This window comes from Notolabrus celidotus, chromosome 2 (assembly GCF_009762535.1).
Source record: "Notolabrus celidotus isolate fNotCel1 chromosome 2, fNotCel1.pri, whole genome shotgun sequence".
Taxonomy (NCBI): domain Eukaryota; kingdom Metazoa; phylum Chordata; class Actinopteri; order Labriformes; family Labridae; genus Notolabrus; species Notolabrus celidotus.
This window is the reverse complement of record NC_048273.1, coordinates 14,500,599-14,518,388: the sequence shown is the minus strand read 5'-3', so window position 1 is coordinate 14,518,388 and position 17,790 is coordinate 14,500,599. Positions and strand designations below refer to the sequence as shown.

Sequence of the window (17,790 nt, the reverse complement as noted above, 5' to 3'; positions counted from 1 at the left end):
GTATATTGTGCGTCTCCACTGTTGAATGTGGAGCAAACACAGAGCAAATTTCCCTCAGATCAGCCAGTTCATTTAGAGGTGGTAATGATGGCTATAATTCTCCACCTGAGCACCCATGGTCATATCTTCAGCCCATGTTAGAGGTTTTTGAAATGAAGAATGATACGTATCGTGTGATATGTTCTCCCTGTTTCCCACTCTGCCCAAACATACAAACATTCACAGTCCAACCTGAGAAAGTGTGTTGAGCTACGTAACATTTGTTTCATTCCAAAGGAACATTTCAAACTAAATTGTCTGTACTTGGAGTAACTTACTTTCTGTTTTTATTTCATGGTATAGTTTTTAGAGATTTCAAGTAATGGTTTCTAGATAAACAGAATGTAACCGAATGTACTCCTTTGTCTTGCCTGCACTCATGCTTTGTGAAAATACAAAGTTTTGAGATTTTTTTAGAAGTTCTTTGAATACTTAAGATTTTTTAAAATCAAGCACTTCAGTACTTTAACTGAAGTTCTAATCTGACAGAGCAACTTTCACTTCTATTAGAGTAATATTTGACCAGGAGGATCTATATGACTTAAGTAATGAAGCTGTGTACTTTGTCCACCACTGCTGATAAGTAATACTTTTGACAGGGAGAACCATTTGGTAACTTTTGATCAGCTTGAATTGAATATTGGATTGTACGTGTCCTGCTGTATGATCCGTGGAAACATATTTTACCTTGATCATTAAAAGAAAAAAAGTCGTGATATTAAACTACGCTCCTTCAACGTGGGACGGGTGTGCTCACTCGTGCTTGGCCCACGCGCTGAGTGCTCACGGTCCCGTTGGTGACGTCAGTGTCCCCTCTGCTGCCATATATATATTCATGCCGGGCAAGATGGCGGCGCTACGGACGAGGTGTTATTACCAGTGGACATAAACAGGCATTTTATTCAAAGAAGACAAACGGAGACATAGACATTAGTATACCTGACTGTTTTGTGTACGTATTCACCGCATGACGAGCATCGACGTGTGTTTTTATTTCCACGCTTTCATGTTTTTTTTCTTTAAAATGTTCACATTGTAGCTCGATCGCTAACCGACCAGCTGGCTAACAGAGAGCAGAAGCTAGCTTTCTATCACAGGCGAGTCTCCGTGAAGTGGAGAATGGGAGAAAAGCTGGAGCTCAAGCTCAAATCGCCGGTCGGAGCAGAACCTGCTGGCTACCCGTGGCCTTTACCTGTATATGTAAGTGTTAACCTTTTTAATTAGCAGGTTTTCACATGTGGATTCTGTCTGTGTTTGTGTCTTTGTTAGCTAGTTATCTGCTAACACTGGCTAGTGGAAGCAGCCATGGCACGCTCGTCCGGTGAATCAGGTCATACTGGTCGTAATGGTGACATAGAGTATCAACCAGATACTATGACATTTTTCACATGTGCTACCTTGAAATACTCATAGAAAGTGGTAACACACACACAGTGTATTTCAGAATGTCAATGGCTCATGTTAGTGAGTAAGTAGTGAGGAGAACTGCTGACCCAGATGTTGACAGGGACACTCAGTAACTTAAAATGTGAAGTTACTTGGACAAATTCAAGATTCAAGATTCAAGATTTAACAAAGCTTTATTGCCAAGTGAGCTTGCACACACATGGAGACAACAAGACATTAAGGACAATAAATATATAAACCTAAACACAAATCCAAAAGTTCTAAATAAAAATACTATCTGTACAAAGACAGGTGAAGAAGTACATTTAAGGACATGAAATACATTAACTTAGCATAAGCCACAGTGCACATGTAGTAGATGAATATAATAATAAAATATGTTATGGAATAATTTACAATATTGCACATGTATATTGAGGTATTGCACTGGAAATCAAAGTATTGCACATGAATGTGGCAGTTCTTATCCAGCATCATGTTACTGTCACCATTACTTCATTTCTGTCAAAGTGTCTCAAGTGCCATCGTCTATGTCCTTACTGTCTGCACATTTCAGTGAGTCCTGGACAGAATCCCAGGACTCACTCACAATCCTGACTTTAATCCACCATTTGCAAACCGTAAACAATCACATGACACACAGATTAGGGATAACATGTTTGCATGGGGCAGTCCGGGGTCTGTTTCTCCAAGTAGCGTGCACGTGAATGACCAAATCGCATTCCTCGAGTGCTCTGAGTGTTGTGCTATCTCAGAACATCAGTGTGATGGAAACCAGCTGTTCATGTTTGGTGTGTTTCTCTGCATACAGCCATTACATCCCCGAGCATGTCTCTGTGTGAGCTATGCTTGCCTTCTCTTGGTTGTATTTCCATCATGTTGCAAGCTGTCAGCACGTCACTGCCTCGTCGTAGTTGACTCACCTAAGGGGAACGGAAAGGGAAGTGGCTGCATGTTTTGTGGTCTTTTCAAAGGTGTATTTAGTTGTCTGAAAGTTTCTGTCACTTTTATAGTAGCTGCGGTAAGACAGTAAGTATTGACTGAAAACAGGTTGAGTTTCTCAGAATGTCTGAAAGGGTACTTTCTCTGTAACTCATCCCCACCCACACTAACATGTAGACGGGCAATCCGGTGACTTCAGTTCCATCTCTTAAGTTTGTTTATCTCATCATGAAGAAGTTCAAGTCACTGAGTCATAGATGCTTCTTGACGCGATGAGACACTCCTCTCTGCTTTGGCTGACAAAGTTGACCCTCCCTTTTTGAGCAAAGTCTGATAACACTCACAGTTCCCCCTGGTCCTACATTTATAGCCTCACCCACTTCCTTATGTTGTGATCCGTGAGAATGAACACAAGAGCAGGCATGTCAGGAATTCATACTGTTGACCTGCCTGATAGCTATTTATACAGTGACTAGCTGTCACACACTGAAATTAGAAACAGCTGATGCTCCTGCATGTGGAGTTCTGCAATATGGAGCCTATTCATGCCGCGCTCTCCTCCTGTTTTCAAAGGGAAAACACTTCCTCTCTTTTTCCCCCTCCTCTCATGTCCATATGGTCAACTCTACGGGGAGGAGGACACAAGAGACTTCTTCTTTTCAGCAATGCTACATTATTAGAATTCAGAAACATGCTCGTATATGTGTGCTCAGCATTTTTCAGTCCTGTTTTGTTGTCAGTTTGTATCCTGGTTGAAGTGCTCGCTTATAGCAGTAAATCCTACTCCATGTAGATTAATTCTTCTCTCCCACAGAGCATTAAGATTGCTTATCTCACCCACAGAGCATGAACACAGCGCTGTCTGTGTTTGATTCACACAGCATGGCTGTTGTGCTGGCTGTTAATATAACGCATGCTGTTTCTGTAATGTGGCACCCAGAATGAAGCCCATAAAATGCTCTGTCCTTCTTTTTCTGCTCAGTGTTCTCCCTCTTTCTCTCTCTTTCTCACTACGTCCACCAGATCCTCACATCTGTGCATCTTTAAATGCTTCCATATGAAGAGTACTGCTGGTGTGGTGCAGCTCTTTGTCCATCTGGTTCTGGGTGTGGGCACTGAGCAGGCCCACATAGCTTTTAAAGACACTGCAGCTGAAACACTGCTGAACATGACTGATGGTCTACCCACCTTTTTACTGAATCTACACCGAACACGGCTGCACTTCTTCTTCTTCTCAAGTTTTGGTCTCTGTAGTTCTTTGAAACCACGAAAAAAGAAAACACACAAGGCAACTGTCAAATCTGCTGCCTTGCTATTGCTGATTTTGAATATCTTAGATGCACAGTGTTTCTATTTCTGAACCATGCAGCCATTCAGTATATCACATTCTTATACATTTTCCTCTTGACACCACATTAAGGAGGGGACCCTCAAATGCAGGTTAAACACCCCTGCTGTGCCCCAGGTTTGCAGATTGTTTTGGAAAAAAGGAAATCTGACTGTTTGTTATCATTTCACAATCAATCAATCAATCAATCAGAATTTATTTATAAAGCGCTTTTCATACAATGACATTGTGTCACAAAGTGCTGTACATAAAAACAACCTAAAATAGAATAAATTAAGAAAAAGATCCCAACCCCAAACCCACCCCACAATCCTTAAATAATACTACTCCCTACTCCCACATTCAGTAGGAACTGCAAAAGCAATGCTAAGTGGAATCTGAGGGACATTGGAGTAGGGCTGGGCGATAAAACAATAGTGATAATTATCGTGATATTATTTGTCTCAATATAAATATAACAAATGTATGATAAAACGTTGATATATTTAAACCTTTCCTTACACCCCCCAACCACTGGACAGGGAGGGGGCACTAGTTTGTCTGAAACGCTAGTTCCCACCCAACAATAAACAGAAGAAGAAGTCGGCATGGAACAGCCAATCACGTCCCCTGGCCCGCTACGATCTCTGTTTACTTTTCCACAGCGATTCAGAGCGTGTTATGTTAATCTACAGCTGATACATGTTGTTGTTTATCATACAGACATGATTACATGAAGAATAGAGAGGAGGAGATGAAATACACGGCCGATGAGTGAGGATCCCAGAAGTGTTGTAAATGTGGGAAACACAATGCTGCTGAGTGGACCAATCACAGGACTTGTGGTCTGTGTCGATTCTACGCGTAGTTACATTTTGGTAGAGGTGCACGTCAGCTACGTGCGTTGGCATCTGCGTAGGTTTGGGAGCTATGCAGACCTCTGGCGTAGGCTATGCTGTTTATTCGACGCAGAAGTATAAATCAGTCTTAAGAGGAAGGCAGGCTTAAAGACGTTTGAAGCTGAATGTCACCAGAGCTGGAATGAGTGAGAGCGACACTGAAGACGCAAAACCTATCAGCTCGAAGCAGAGTGAAAACCTGCTCAGCAAAACCTGCTCAACAAGAAAGACCACTAAACTTCATTAGTTAAGATATTTTGGCTAGACTATTTACTTGACTACTAAATCCCAGATACAAGCTAACAAACCGTCTGGTCTCTTCAATTTTCAATCAGGAGAAAAAAAAATCTTCCATAAAATGATATTAAAGAAAGATTTGATATTGTGAAAATGATGGATATCGACTGATATGAAAAACGTTATTTGATAACATCTTTTTCAATATCGCCCAGCTCTGAATTGGAGCATGCTTCAAGTTAAAACAAAACCCATTAGAGACTCTTCGACAACATTCACAACCTCCAAGCCACAGTGCTTATTATCAGTGATGGTATACCCAGCCGGTTGCTGATGTTGATATTGTTTCAGCTTCATCTATGGCCTGGTATTCCTCCTCATGTTCCACGTCCATTGTCTGTTCAGCTGCCAATCAATCAAGACGTGGTGAAATAACAAAGATTGGTCAGAGTCCCTTTGGTTGTTGAGGTCTCTGTTCAAGGTGATGAATGCAAGTTGGCTCATTTCAAAGAATCAGTCATCATCAGTGAGCGAGCGCATCACGACATCTGGTCTGGACAGCAGATTGTTTGTAATCATAAGATGACAAGCATTAACGATTTCATCACTTCTGACCTCCTGCTCTTCAAACACAGAAACGTCTTGCTGACACACTCACACCCTGTTAGTTCATGATCCATCCGGACATTCAGTCATATCTGTGGTGAGAATGAAAAGCACCGGGTGTTACTGACATGTCTGACTTCGTCATTTGTTCTTGTAGGCTGCTGAGGTAGTGAGCAGCGTGATGTGTAAAACCCCTGCACCCATGATGCATAGTGCTGATGTTCGGAGAGATTGACTGAAGAGGCGGTGAGAGGAGGAGGAGGAGTTGTAAATGCGTCAGTATACCCACAGTGGAGAGAGAGGAGGGTCTCCTGTTCTTTTTGTCTGACTCTCGCTCGCAGACGGTGTTTATTTTTAGCTCCAGCTCTGTGCTGGTGTTGCTGTGTGCAGTCTTTGTGTGAGCAGGTGACCTCCCCCCACTTCGGCATCTCATTGCCTGGCTCACAGTCTTTCATATTACACTTCTAGACCTGAGGTAGCTCCCCTTCGTAGTTCATACACTTCAAATATTTGATTTGTGGAGAAAGACTTGAAGCCTTTGCTGCTTTAGAGCAAACAACGAGCAGTAAGCTTGATAGAAAGGCTGTAAACGAAAGCTGCCAGAAAGAGGAGTTTTCCTTTGTTACCGTGCATATTTGTGAGTGTGCGCGTGCATGTTTGAGCGTTGGCGGAAGTTTGCGTAGTAGTGGCGGGCAGTATTGAGCGGGAAGCTGGGAGCTCCAAGCTGCGAGCAGTTTGCTGCGGCTGCTGTGCCAGGCCTCAAACAGCTGACAAATACCAGGCTAACCCCCTCTACCACCCCCCACCCCCCCTCTCTCTCTCTCTGGCCCCATTCACTCTCCCCACTTTCTTACCCCCCCCCCCCCCACCCCCTCTCGCTTTCATTTTCTTTGCTTTCACACTCTGGTTTCCCCTCCTCTTATTTTCCGTCTTTTCTCTCCCTCCACCAGAGGCTCTCCTTGGCAGTGTGCTGGAGCAGGAGACAGAAAGTGGGTCAGTGGGTCAGCTCAGGCAACAGGCTCAGGCTGGCTGCGTGCTGGGTGTAACTTGACTCCTATAACTCCCAGAGCTGCTCAGCACATAGCAGCTCGCTCTTTCTAACTATAGAGTCCCTGTGTAGGGTCATTTTAACTCCATTTATCTCATCTTTTCACAGCTTGTCTTTATTTTCCTACCAAAGGGACATTTAATCAGCTTGATTTTAATTTATATAACATGTGGAGTCTTCTGTTTGCCAAATGGAGAACAAACCAAGCGGATTCCCTGCAGAAAGAGGAGAGTTACTCCTGTGGAGAAAAGTCCCTTATAACCCTACAGAGAGGCCTATAGGACTGTAGATGAATGCTCCCGGTCATAACATGAACACAGGTTAAACAAGAGCTGACAGACAGATAAAGATCTACTGCCTGGACACTCAATAAAGCTGTCAAACTATGTTTCTGATACTTACAATTTACAGCTACAGACAAGATAGAATAGATGATTTCACTGCTGCAGCCCAAGTAAGGATTTTATTCCTGAGAGGTGGAAGTCCTCACTACTTTAAAGTTTTCTTCTGTTTTCCTCTGAATCCAGCTTGGTATAGAGTTTGATGTGTTCCTAAAGTTGGTGGGTAGTTGGTAGTGGGTGGGTATGGCTTAAATCCTCTTTATTCACTGCAAAGTCAAACACCGAAATGCAAGAATTTATTTGCAGAGTCAGTTGAAAGTTGGTCTTGAACTATACTTTGGAGTGCATGGGCCGGCCATGTATGCAGCCTGTTTCAGAAGCCCTTGTAACTTAGCTAATTCTAACTATTCTGTGCGTCTGTATATATTTCATTATTATTTTGATTTGATGTTATTGTATCTTATTTTATTTTTATTTTATTTTATTAGCATTTATAATGGATGCACGATATTGGATTTTTTGCCGATATCCGATATGCCGATATTTTACAACTAATTTAGACGATTACTGATACCAATATTTTTTTCCCGCACACCTTTTATCAGAGATCATCAATTCTCTTCTGTACTGAAATTAGCGTAAAGTATTATGGTGATACTCTAATCACATTTGTTATGTAATATTCATTTCCTGTGCAAAAAAAAAGAAAAATACTTAATACTTAAAACTTCATATTTATTGATGACAACTGCTTTCAAACTAAATTTACACAAAAAGATACACCCTACTTAAAACTTTGATGATGCTCTTCCTGAAACATCATAACAATACCCACAACCAGGGCAAATTTGGCCAATTTCACAATTGACAGTAAGTAAACCTAACCTCTGTTCACAGGGAACATGTGAAAAGTGCATCTGTACAGCAATTAAACCCAAATTAAATAAAATGATTTACTCTTTGACAGTAAATGTGCCTAAATTAGTCAGCTGCATGTACCTTACAGACTGCTGCTTAAATTCAAATTTAACTTAAAACATGAGCCCAACATGTGCAGCAGCCCATTATTTAATCAGTTAACTATATCGGCGTGTTCCGATAGTTTATTTTAAAGCCAATATTGGCTGATAACGATAATGTTAGAACTTCTTTCTAATATTTTGACTTTCTAAATTGTGATAACTGAACTCAAACAAAGCGTGCCTTCACATACCACAGGCTCTCTTAGCTTATTTAGCATTGTCATAAATAAATAAATTTGTTACATTTCACAAGGATTTCCTCAAAATGTTGATTAAAATTGTGTCGGGATTTAAATGTCAGAGCTGGAAACTCTTCACCCTCTCATATCTGCCCAAATCCTGTAATCTGGCGAGGCAGATGGACAGCACACATTTTATCTTTGCATGTTGAATAGTATCACAGAGGCCCACCCTGTTCAAAGACGCTTCTAAGAAGAACACTTTAATATCATGTTTTTATTTATAGATTGTGTCCAAGCAGCAACTTCCGGCCTCGAGAACTGAAGTCAATGTGGAAATGTTAAAAACTGCTGTTTCTCAAGTGTCTGTTGAGGCTGGCTCCAGAGTACCAGAAACCACATACACACCAATTCAAAAAAGACTATCTTTACAGCAGGAATAAACATGTTTACAGCCTGGTACAAAAGACGAGTGTAGTCTAGATAGCTCATTTCCTGATTGACACTTTATGAGGGGTGAGTTTTTTCAGAACGCAGCAATTTCGAAGATATTAAGATCACGAGTTTTGCCCATTTAATGATGTGACTGACTTGATTGACAGTCGGGAACACTGTAGCTGTTGGCTAGCAGGCTCAAAGCCCACCTCTTTACCTCACACTAGCTCGACAGCAGTAAGGTTGACTTCAGCATTTCCAATATGGCTCCTGCCGACGATTGGCTTCAAAACAGCGCTTCAGAAACAGATGGGTGATGTCACGGATACTACATCCATTATCTATACAGTTTATGACTGTGTCATGATTTTTGTTTCAACCTGTGCCGGTGAACCTCCACCAAAACATTAGGAAGCTGTAATGTGATACTTCATTAATCTCTTATATTTGACTGTTTTAGTGCAGCTCGTGTCCACACCACTGTTTTGAAACAAAGCCCTTGGCTCTCAAGCTTACATAACAAGGCTTAGAACCTGCCTCTTTCATTATTTCTGGTATGTTTTGTAACTCTGACAGAGTTCCTGACTAGAGGTGCTCTGTGTTGTGTCCTCAGCGGCTGTTCCATCTATCAGGTGTAACTTTAGTAAAGAGACGATCCAGACAGTAAATGTGTTTTTGATCTTCACACAGTGGTAACATGATGATGAAATGAAGCTATTTCCCTATTTTTGTTTCTGGAGTGCTGTTTTGAAGCCAATCGTCGGCAGGAGCCATATTGGAAATGCTGAACTCAACCTAACTGCTGTGGAGCTAGTGTGACGCAAAGAGGCGGGCTTTGAGCCTCCATATTAACAGCTAAAGTGTTCCCACCTGTCAGTCAAGTCAGCTCTGCCTCTCATATTGGAAAACTTGTAATCTTTCAAACCCCCCCCCCCCCCCCCCCCCCCCCCCCCCCGTACAGTGTGTGCCGATCGAGAAATGAGCTATCCAGACTATACTCGTGTTTTGTACCAGGCTGTAAACATGTTTATTTCTGCTGTAAAGATCAGCTCATTTTAATTGGTGTGTATGTGGTTTCCAGTACTTCCAGAGCCAGCCTAAAGCAGACACTCGAGAAACTGCAGTTTTTAACACTTCTGCATTGGCTTCAATTCTCCTGTGTGATGTGAACCTATAGAGATTCTTTATGTTCTGTTCGGTGCTACCTTTGTCTACCTTTGTCTCTCTACTTTAAATCACCGATTTACAATGTTCTGCTCCCATATTCTTAAACACAGTAATAAAACACTTGTGCCGTAAAGCCAAACATCACTGTGAGATTCAGTTTCTGTTACCACTCTTGTGAGAGGCAATGAATAACCTTTCTGCTTGTTTTGGAGGCAGTACTTTGCGGTGCTGTTGAAAGGTAATGAGTCAAACTGAGAGGTGTTTCATATTTGTGTCTGTTCACAGGATAAACACCATGATGCAGCTCATGAAATCATCGAGACCATTCGGTAAGTGACCATCACCACACGGACACTCCCAAAGTTCACACAGACAGTTAGTGACTGCGTCAGGAGTGTGATCTGGTGACAGTTCTATGTGTGTGTGTTTTTTCTAGGTGGGTATGTGAGGAGATTCCAGACCTCAAACTGGCGATGGAAAACTACGTGCTCATTGACTACGACACCAAGAGGTGAGCCCTTGAATTACTGTGAAATGAGTCGGTGTGAAGCAGAAAAGTAAACAAACGAGGGGGAAAAAACGGAGAAAACATCACAAGTTCACTCCAAAAACACTTGCAATGTCAGCAATTTCATCCAGTCATGCTTTACTTCTGATCTAGCTGCCTGCTCCTGTCTTAAGCCAAAATTAATCTATGTAAAAATGAAGACTTGTTTGTTTTCTTTGCCTAAAAATTTTGATTTGGAAATTGTCCATCATCATCATCGTTCACTTTTTTCTTGAGTCCTAACTACTACATCTCCACTTGACTCAAATTTGTATGTGAGGGATTTTCAGGCCTTTTCAACTCAAAAATGTTATTACTGTGAAGTCAGCGGTTAAATAGCTCATGACCAGAGAGCTGGATTTCATTTCTTATGAAATTGTTCTATTGATTTTATGTCTTGTTTTCCCTCACAGCTTCGAGAGCATGCAGAGACTATGTGACAAGTACAACAGGGCCATCGACAGCATTCACCAGCTGGTGAGTCCACATGTGTGAGGGAGTCTGTGTAGGAAAGGTGGCTGTGAAAGTGAACACCTCTGTACCTGAGTACTCTAAGTCTGAAGCTGTGCCAATATTGTCTTCAAAGACTAATGTTAGGGGTGTAATGATTCTTTTTAATAACGATTAGAATTGTATCATGATTAGTGGTTGCCAATATGATTAAAGGACGATATTGGTTCATTTAGAACGATGCGATTCAGTGACTTCAAATCAGATTCAAAATTTCAACCAGTGTGACTGTGAAATAAATGCCTTGATACTGGACAGTCCTAGATGCCTGTTGTTTCTTGTAAGGGAATCAGGTATAAATTAATTATGGATATAAACAAACAAGGTCTGAGGCTTCTGCAGAGCTGATGTTACCTTGCACTGCTGCTGCAGCGGGAACGCTGCAAGAGGTGCCTGGACAGCTGGCATTGTGTGAAATCCCATGGCGCCTTAGTAGGTGGGTGGATAGATTTGTTGTGTTGCCGTGGTACTTTACTTGACCTTTACATATCCTACAAACAGCGAGCGACTTATTTAGAACATCTCTGTCTTTGCAAAAGCCAAAGTGTTTCCACACACTGGATCACAATGGTGGCTTGATAATTTCTCACTCACTGGCTTCTCCTCTGCCATCCACCATGCTATGTTTTGTTGTCTGCTGGCGTGTGGCGATGACGTCACAGACAAACAGCCTGAATTGAGTAATGTTTAACGTGTTTGTCATGAAAAGTGCAAAAAAATACATCCATATAAAGTCTGCCAATACTTCATTTCCTAGTATCGGTACAATCGATTTATTACCTTTTAAAACGATGTGGATCGAAATATGTCGTCCAGAAGGCCAAGTTGCTGAGCACAGATCGATGTAGTCGAATCATAGGAATATAAATCGATACATCGATGTAGTGGATGAATCTTTACACCCCTGTTAAATGCATCTAAACATAAAATCAAAGTTATTTGTACTGAGATGTTTCAGCGATGCGACTGCTTTTTCATTTTTAAATCTGCTGCTCAATACAAAACCTGCAGTGTTTGTGTTTCTCTTTAAAATCCAGCATTTCTTGGTTTTATAAACAACTGATAGATGAGGAAAAACTTTATTCCTTGGTTTGATTGTATATACATGTAAATAAATGTATAATATCATACTCTAGTGGAAAGGGACCACCCAACCAATGAAGCTGAACAAGCGTCCCTCCAACGGGCTGCTGAGACACATCCTGCAGCAGGTATACAACCACTCAGTGACTGACCCGGAGAAGCTGAACAACTACGAGCCCTTCTCCCCTGAGGTGTACGGAGAGACCTCCTTCGACCTGGTGTCTCAGATCATCGATGAGATCGAAATGATGGAAGATGACACCTTTGTTGACCTCGGCAGCGGTGAGTCAGCTGAATGTCCAGATTTCAGAGAGTATTGATCCAAGTCTACGTTTGTACCATTAAAGCCAAATGCCACTGAGCTGAGACATAAACCAATATGCCTTGTTTGTTTGGTGTCAGAAATGAAGCCCATGTGTTTTATTCCACAGGAGTGGGACAGGTGGTGCTCCAGGTTGCAGCAGCAACACACTGTAGACACTACTACGGTGTTGAGAAAGCAGACATTCCATCTACCTATGCAGAGGTGACTTTTGATCTTCTTATCATCACCTTGTAGCGAACCACACTCTCATTCACACACAAGCACTGATACAAATAGAACTGTATATAGGGCCCTATGAAATCCGTTTTATTTTTATCCATTAAAATTTTTTTGAATTCTGCTTTTTTACCCAATACACTTATTTTACCACCATATAGTGTGTGCTTTTTGTGTCAGTGAATAAAATGTCCGTTAATGAAATGCAAAAATCCTTACATTTATTATTGCAACACATCATTGCACAATTTTGCCCAGTATTTCAAGTCAAAACTTGAACAATGTACCAATAAGTGCTGTAAGTACTTATATCACTTATTGTTTTTCTCTGTTTTTCACATGGCTTTTGAAGTTGTCATCATACGAATTTAATATATTTTTACATTTCCAGTCAACAGTGTGTTTACAGAATTTGCAAAGAAGCATATCACCTGACACAGAAGTCATTTGGGAACTGTTCAGCTCTGTATTTTGGAGTCAGAGATGAGTTTCGTAGCTTTTTTTGCAGACTTAGCCTGTGTTTCTGGTGGCCGCTTCGACATGTTGTATATTTCGGGAGGGGGCGGGTAAGCGTTTGTGAGGAGATGCACGGGTGGTGCCATGAATGAGCGGCCCCTGGAAACATTTCCCCAGAAAAACGTTCCTTCTCCTCATGATGACAGCCTTTCACTCACATTATGTCAATTTCCGTGATATTCCGTGTTTAACAGTAGATTCCGCTTTAATTGGCCAATTCGGCAATTCCGTGAGTGCGGAAATCATAGGGCCCTATGTATACAGTTACAGCATGAAAATGTGGATTACGCTTTATAAATATGCTACATGTGGTTTGAGTGTTTTAATGCTATTGAAATGCTTCAAAATAGCCTCCGCCAGTCTGTCCACTGCAGTAGACATCATCAACAAACAATATGAAAACTAACAGCGCAAACAGCACATGTTCGAAAAGGAGCAGGATGAAGTTTATCCTTATCTTATCCTACCCTGTATCTTCATTTTAGCAACTGTAACACACATATCTGCCTGATGTCAGAACCAGAGAATAATAAAGACTTAAATTATCAATGCATACAGCTATTGAACTATCTCCTCCTCTTTCACCTCTATAAAGTTTGTTCTTTTATAGACAATCCTGTTTAAAGTGTTCCACGAATCCATCCCACAGATAACTCTACACTCAGTCTTCATTGTTGTTAAGCTAAGTTTAGGTTTCCCTTAATTATAACCCGACTCTGTGGGAAAACGTTCTTTGAATATGAGTTACAAATCATTCCTTTCTTGCTTTATGTATAATTAGAGCGGTGTTAAATTCCACCAGGTCCATGAACGTCATCACATCTGATTTTAGAGCAGTGGGTTAATATATAAACATCTACATTGTTTCTTTCAGTCCATGGATAAAGAGTTTAAAAAGTGGATGAAATGGTATGGGAAGAAACATGGGGAGTACACAGTAAGTCGACTCTTAGTTTGACATTTACTTACTTATTACTTTAATACTGAATTCTGCTGATGTAGCGGTTTTCAGGATATTCCCTAAGTATCACTGCTCTGATTCTTTCAGCTGGAGAAGGGGGATTTTCTGTCTGAAGAATGGAGGGAAAGGATCGCCAACACAAGGTGATGTGCTAATCCTGGTCTCAAGGACTGTCCCAAAAAAAATCCATTTATATCTAAAAAAAAAAAATCATCAAATATCATTTGGTGCATTTTATTCAACATTTAATCAGAACTTTGCTCTGGATTATTTCTCTCCATTTTTCATGCAAATAACAAACCATGTTGTACAGCTGTCTGTGTAGATTTTTAATGCTCTTCTGTTTTTCTGTCCTCCAGTATTATTTTTGTGAATAACTTTGCCTTTGGTCCAGAGGTTGATCACCAGCTGAAGGAGCGCTTTGCTAATATGAAGGAAGGTTAGTCAACACGATTTTTGGATCACAAATTGTGGAAAAATATCACGTGTATGACTTTATATTCTAATAATAGTTCTGATAGAATAACACTGTTGTATGTCTTTTACCACAAAAGCAGTCAATGAAACCTTTGTTGACTGGAAGCTATTTCTGCTACAAAGAAGTAGTACATCTAATTTTAGCGTAGTGATGATAAGAGGCTGCCCACAGACACAGACATGTCGAATACTTCTACGATACAGTCAGATACTGATGGGACTCTCGCATCACGAGTCCTTTTGATCTCCACAGTGTGCTGCTACATGAATTTGTCAGCGTTAATGAGCTGTAACACAAGAAGACATTTTGACGAGACCTCAGGAGGAAACAGATCAAAGGTTATAAATAAGGCTTTTTAAATAGAAGGTGCTAACAGCCTTTGAATCAGATAACAGGCCTGTTGGTTTAGCAGTACACATCAGCACCTTCTGTTGATAGCAGTGGGAGTAACACTGACTCACAGGCAGAGATAATTATTCAGCTGTTTAGACCAGTGATTGAAATATCAGTGTCTGATGATATCTGGTAGCCTGTATGTTAAGTCTTGGCTCTTGACCTTTGATCTTACAGCCTCACTCTGTGTCTGTCTTACATTGAGACTGTGATAGTTCAATGTTGTGTTTCCTTTTTAAATTTTTTATTGTAATTAGTATTTCATTGAATTTACATAAGACTTATCACATTTGGGTGAAAAACAAAAATCTTGGTTTTTTTAACATGGAACACAATATATAAATGAAATAATAATAATAATAATAATAATATAAATGAACAGATAAAAAAAAATAAACACATTCAACTAATAATAATTGAAACCAAAACCCATAGTTAAAAAAAAAACAACAGAAAAAAAAAAAAAACGTCCATAACTTCCAGCAGCAACTGGACTGGTAGAAATTATTGAAGACGTTTCATCTCTCCTCCGAAAGGCTTCTTCAGTTCTGACCAGACTGGGAAGAGCTGTGACTCTTGGACACACCCACGACTGTTAGAGGCTTATATTTCGAGCTCTTCCCCAGTCTGGTCAGAACTGAAGAAGCCTTTCGGAGGAGAGGTGAAACGTCTTCAATAATTTCTACCAGTCCAGTTGCCTTACAGATCAAGCTTTGGATTACCATGACCTGGATGACTGAGAATCTTCACAGACAAAAAACAAAAACAAAACAAAAACAAACATGCACCATAATCTACTCCAATGTAATAGCAGCAATGCAATTCTATACAGTATGAGTGCCTTAGTTCAAGCTCAATCAACATTACTAATGTATTTCAAATAGTCTCCCCACTTTGCCACACATTTCTCCATATCCTGACAGCTGAACGAAATCTGTTCATATGATGCTACCTTTGCCAGCTCAGTGAACCACTCATGAAAAGAGAGCTCACTTGGGTTCCTCCAGTTTCTCATTATGATTTGGTTTTCCACCATTATACTGGTCTGAATAAAGTCCCTGGCCCCACAGTGAGATGTCATTTGTGGATCATTCAGAACATATAGCCTCGGGCACAGTTCAAAGTTGGTCCTGGTATGTTTTTAATATGCTCATAAACTGTTAGCCAATAGTTCTGTATCATGGGGCATTCCCAAAGTAGATGAAGAAGAGTCCCTTCAGAGTTGCAACATTTCCAACAATCAGCATTGTCCCTGAGCTTAATCCTGAACATTCTGGAGGGGGTCCAATAATATTGGTTGAGAATCTAAAATTGAATTAGTCTTATTTTAATTTCTCTCGAAATCCTGAAAGACTTTTATATATATTGTCCCATTCTTTCTCTGTAACATCAATATTTCCTTATGTACAAATAGCCATCAGTTCTTCTACAGTGTCTTTATTACAGAATCTACAATCATTAAAACACGTCTGACTGATTTTTGTTCTTTTTGATTCTCAGGTGGGAAAATTGTATCCTCCAAACCTTTTGCACCTTTAAATTTTAGAATAAACAGTCGAAACTTGAGTGGTAAGTGCCAAAATCAACCAAAGATAACATGTATATTCAGTTTGTGGTGTGTATCTGATTTAAAGTGTCCCATTTCTCCCCTCTGTCCTGCAGATATTGGCACAATAATGCGTGTGGTGGAGCTCTCTCCGCTCAGGGGCTCGGTGTCCTGGACTGGAAAGCCAGTTTCCTACTACCTGCATACCATAGACCGCACCATAGTAAGGAGGATCACCCAAGTGCAGAGACTTGGAATTTGTTTTGGAGGAGAGCTTGACAAACCGGCAAAACACTAAATGAGGGCTGAAGCTGTAGGAGCAAATTATACATTAGAGACGAGGAGTAATTAGAGACCAAGAGGAGGCTAAATGCCAGAGAGAGGCGGCCTATGTAACAGCTGTTATTGTCTTAATGAGCAGTCTGTCCCATGTGTAAGCAATCTAAAGAGAATGCAGGGGGTTATACGGGGTAACACACATGCATTAGACAGCACTGATCTGATCACTCTGGTTACCAGTGGGATTCCTTGTTAAAAAGATGGACGGCTGCCTAAAATGTGCAAGTGATAACTTGTTCTTTGCTAACATCTCAAGTATTGTGCATGCCACAATGTCAATTTGGTCACTCATTTTTTCAGCTTTTGGAGGACATATTTCGATGGTTTTTCAACAGCTAAAGAACCAGCAGTGACATAGAGTGACTGTTCAAAGCTGGGAGTCATTCCAGGTTGTTTGTTGTTTTTTGGCGGGGCTTTTGTTTAACACCTTTATTTGGAGAGGACAGGACATTGGATAGAGCATGAAACCGGGACAGAGAGCAGAAGAGTGATATATGGGAAAGGGGCTGCAAGCATGCGACTTAGCCACTAGGCTAAACCCTCGCCAAGGTTGTTTTTTGATAGTTTGACAAACAGAGAATGCTAAAACCAAAGTCCAGCTGACCTCATACCTTTTGAGTTTTGCATAAACAACAAGGCAAATGACTGGACAGTAATAGAAAGACAAATTATCTGAACCAGTCTGCATGTTTCTGTGTCCAGTTTCTTCTTCTAAGTTTGTGTCTGAAGTAATTTTAGGGCTACGTGTAAGAAAAACGTAAACACTGATTATAAAATATATCGATTATATTCAGAATTAGGTCATAGAGTTTAAAATGAAGCCAATATCATTCTTTATGTTTTATGTATAATATAGAAATGGGGAAAACAGAAGTCAGACTGTTAAAGTTAGTACAGAGGTTATCATATAAATGTTAACATGTTGATGAATTAATGAAAATAATAAATATGTTTCTGTCTTTCAGCTTGAAAACTATTTTGCTAGTCTCAAAAATCCTAAACTCAGGGTAAGTTTTCTTCTTATTCCTTATTTATTCATAAGTTTCACTGTATACTATGAATTTTCTGTACTCTGTCTATTTATTTTAAAAACAAAAAATGTATCTCTTCTAATTTCAGGAAGAGCAAGAGGCAGCTAGACGACGTCAGCAGAAGGATACGAAGGACAGTAAAAGCAATAGCACCACGCCCACGAAACCTAAAGAACAAAACAAGGTAGAACATGCA

At 40.4% G+C, this 17,790-nt stretch overlaps 1 protein-coding gene across 4 annotated transcripts in view; it reads left to right on the top strand.

Annotated features, from left to right (window-relative positions):
- The first annotated feature begins 859 nt into the window (after window positions 1–859).
- dot1l (DOT1-like histone H3K79 methyltransferase) overlaps window positions 860–17,790 on the top strand; it is a 28,871-nt gene continuing 11,940 nt past the window's right edge. For 2 of the 4 annotated variants that reach the window (XM_034709718.1, XM_034709700.1), the window contains exons 1-13: window positions 877–1,239; window positions 9,935–9,978; window positions 10,086–10,160; window positions 10,610–10,673; window positions 11,843–12,071; window positions 12,221–12,315; window positions 13,721–13,783; window positions 13,895–13,950; window positions 14,167–14,246; window positions 16,179–16,247; window positions 16,341–16,447; window positions 17,529–17,570; window positions 17,683–17,778. In XM_034709718.1, the coding sequence (XP_034565609.1) occupies window positions 1,159–1,239; window positions 9,935–9,978; window positions 10,086–10,160; window positions 10,610–10,673; window positions 11,843–12,071; window positions 12,221–12,315; window positions 13,721–13,783; window positions 13,895–13,950; window positions 14,167–14,246; window positions 16,179–16,247; window positions 16,341–16,447; window positions 17,529–17,570; window positions 17,683–17,778 (1,101 nt within the window). In that variant the 5' untranslated portion in view covers window positions 877–1,158. Of the gene's footprint in view, window positions 1,240–9,934; window positions 9,979–10,085; window positions 10,161–10,609; window positions 10,674–11,842; window positions 12,072–12,220; window positions 12,316–13,720; window positions 13,784–13,894; window positions 13,951–14,166; window positions 14,247–16,178; window positions 16,248–16,340; window positions 16,448–17,528; window positions 17,571–17,682; window positions 17,779–17,790 lie in introns of all 4 variants that reach the window. The other 2 variants (XM_034709709.1, XM_034709725.1) reach the window with 2 other exon arrangements.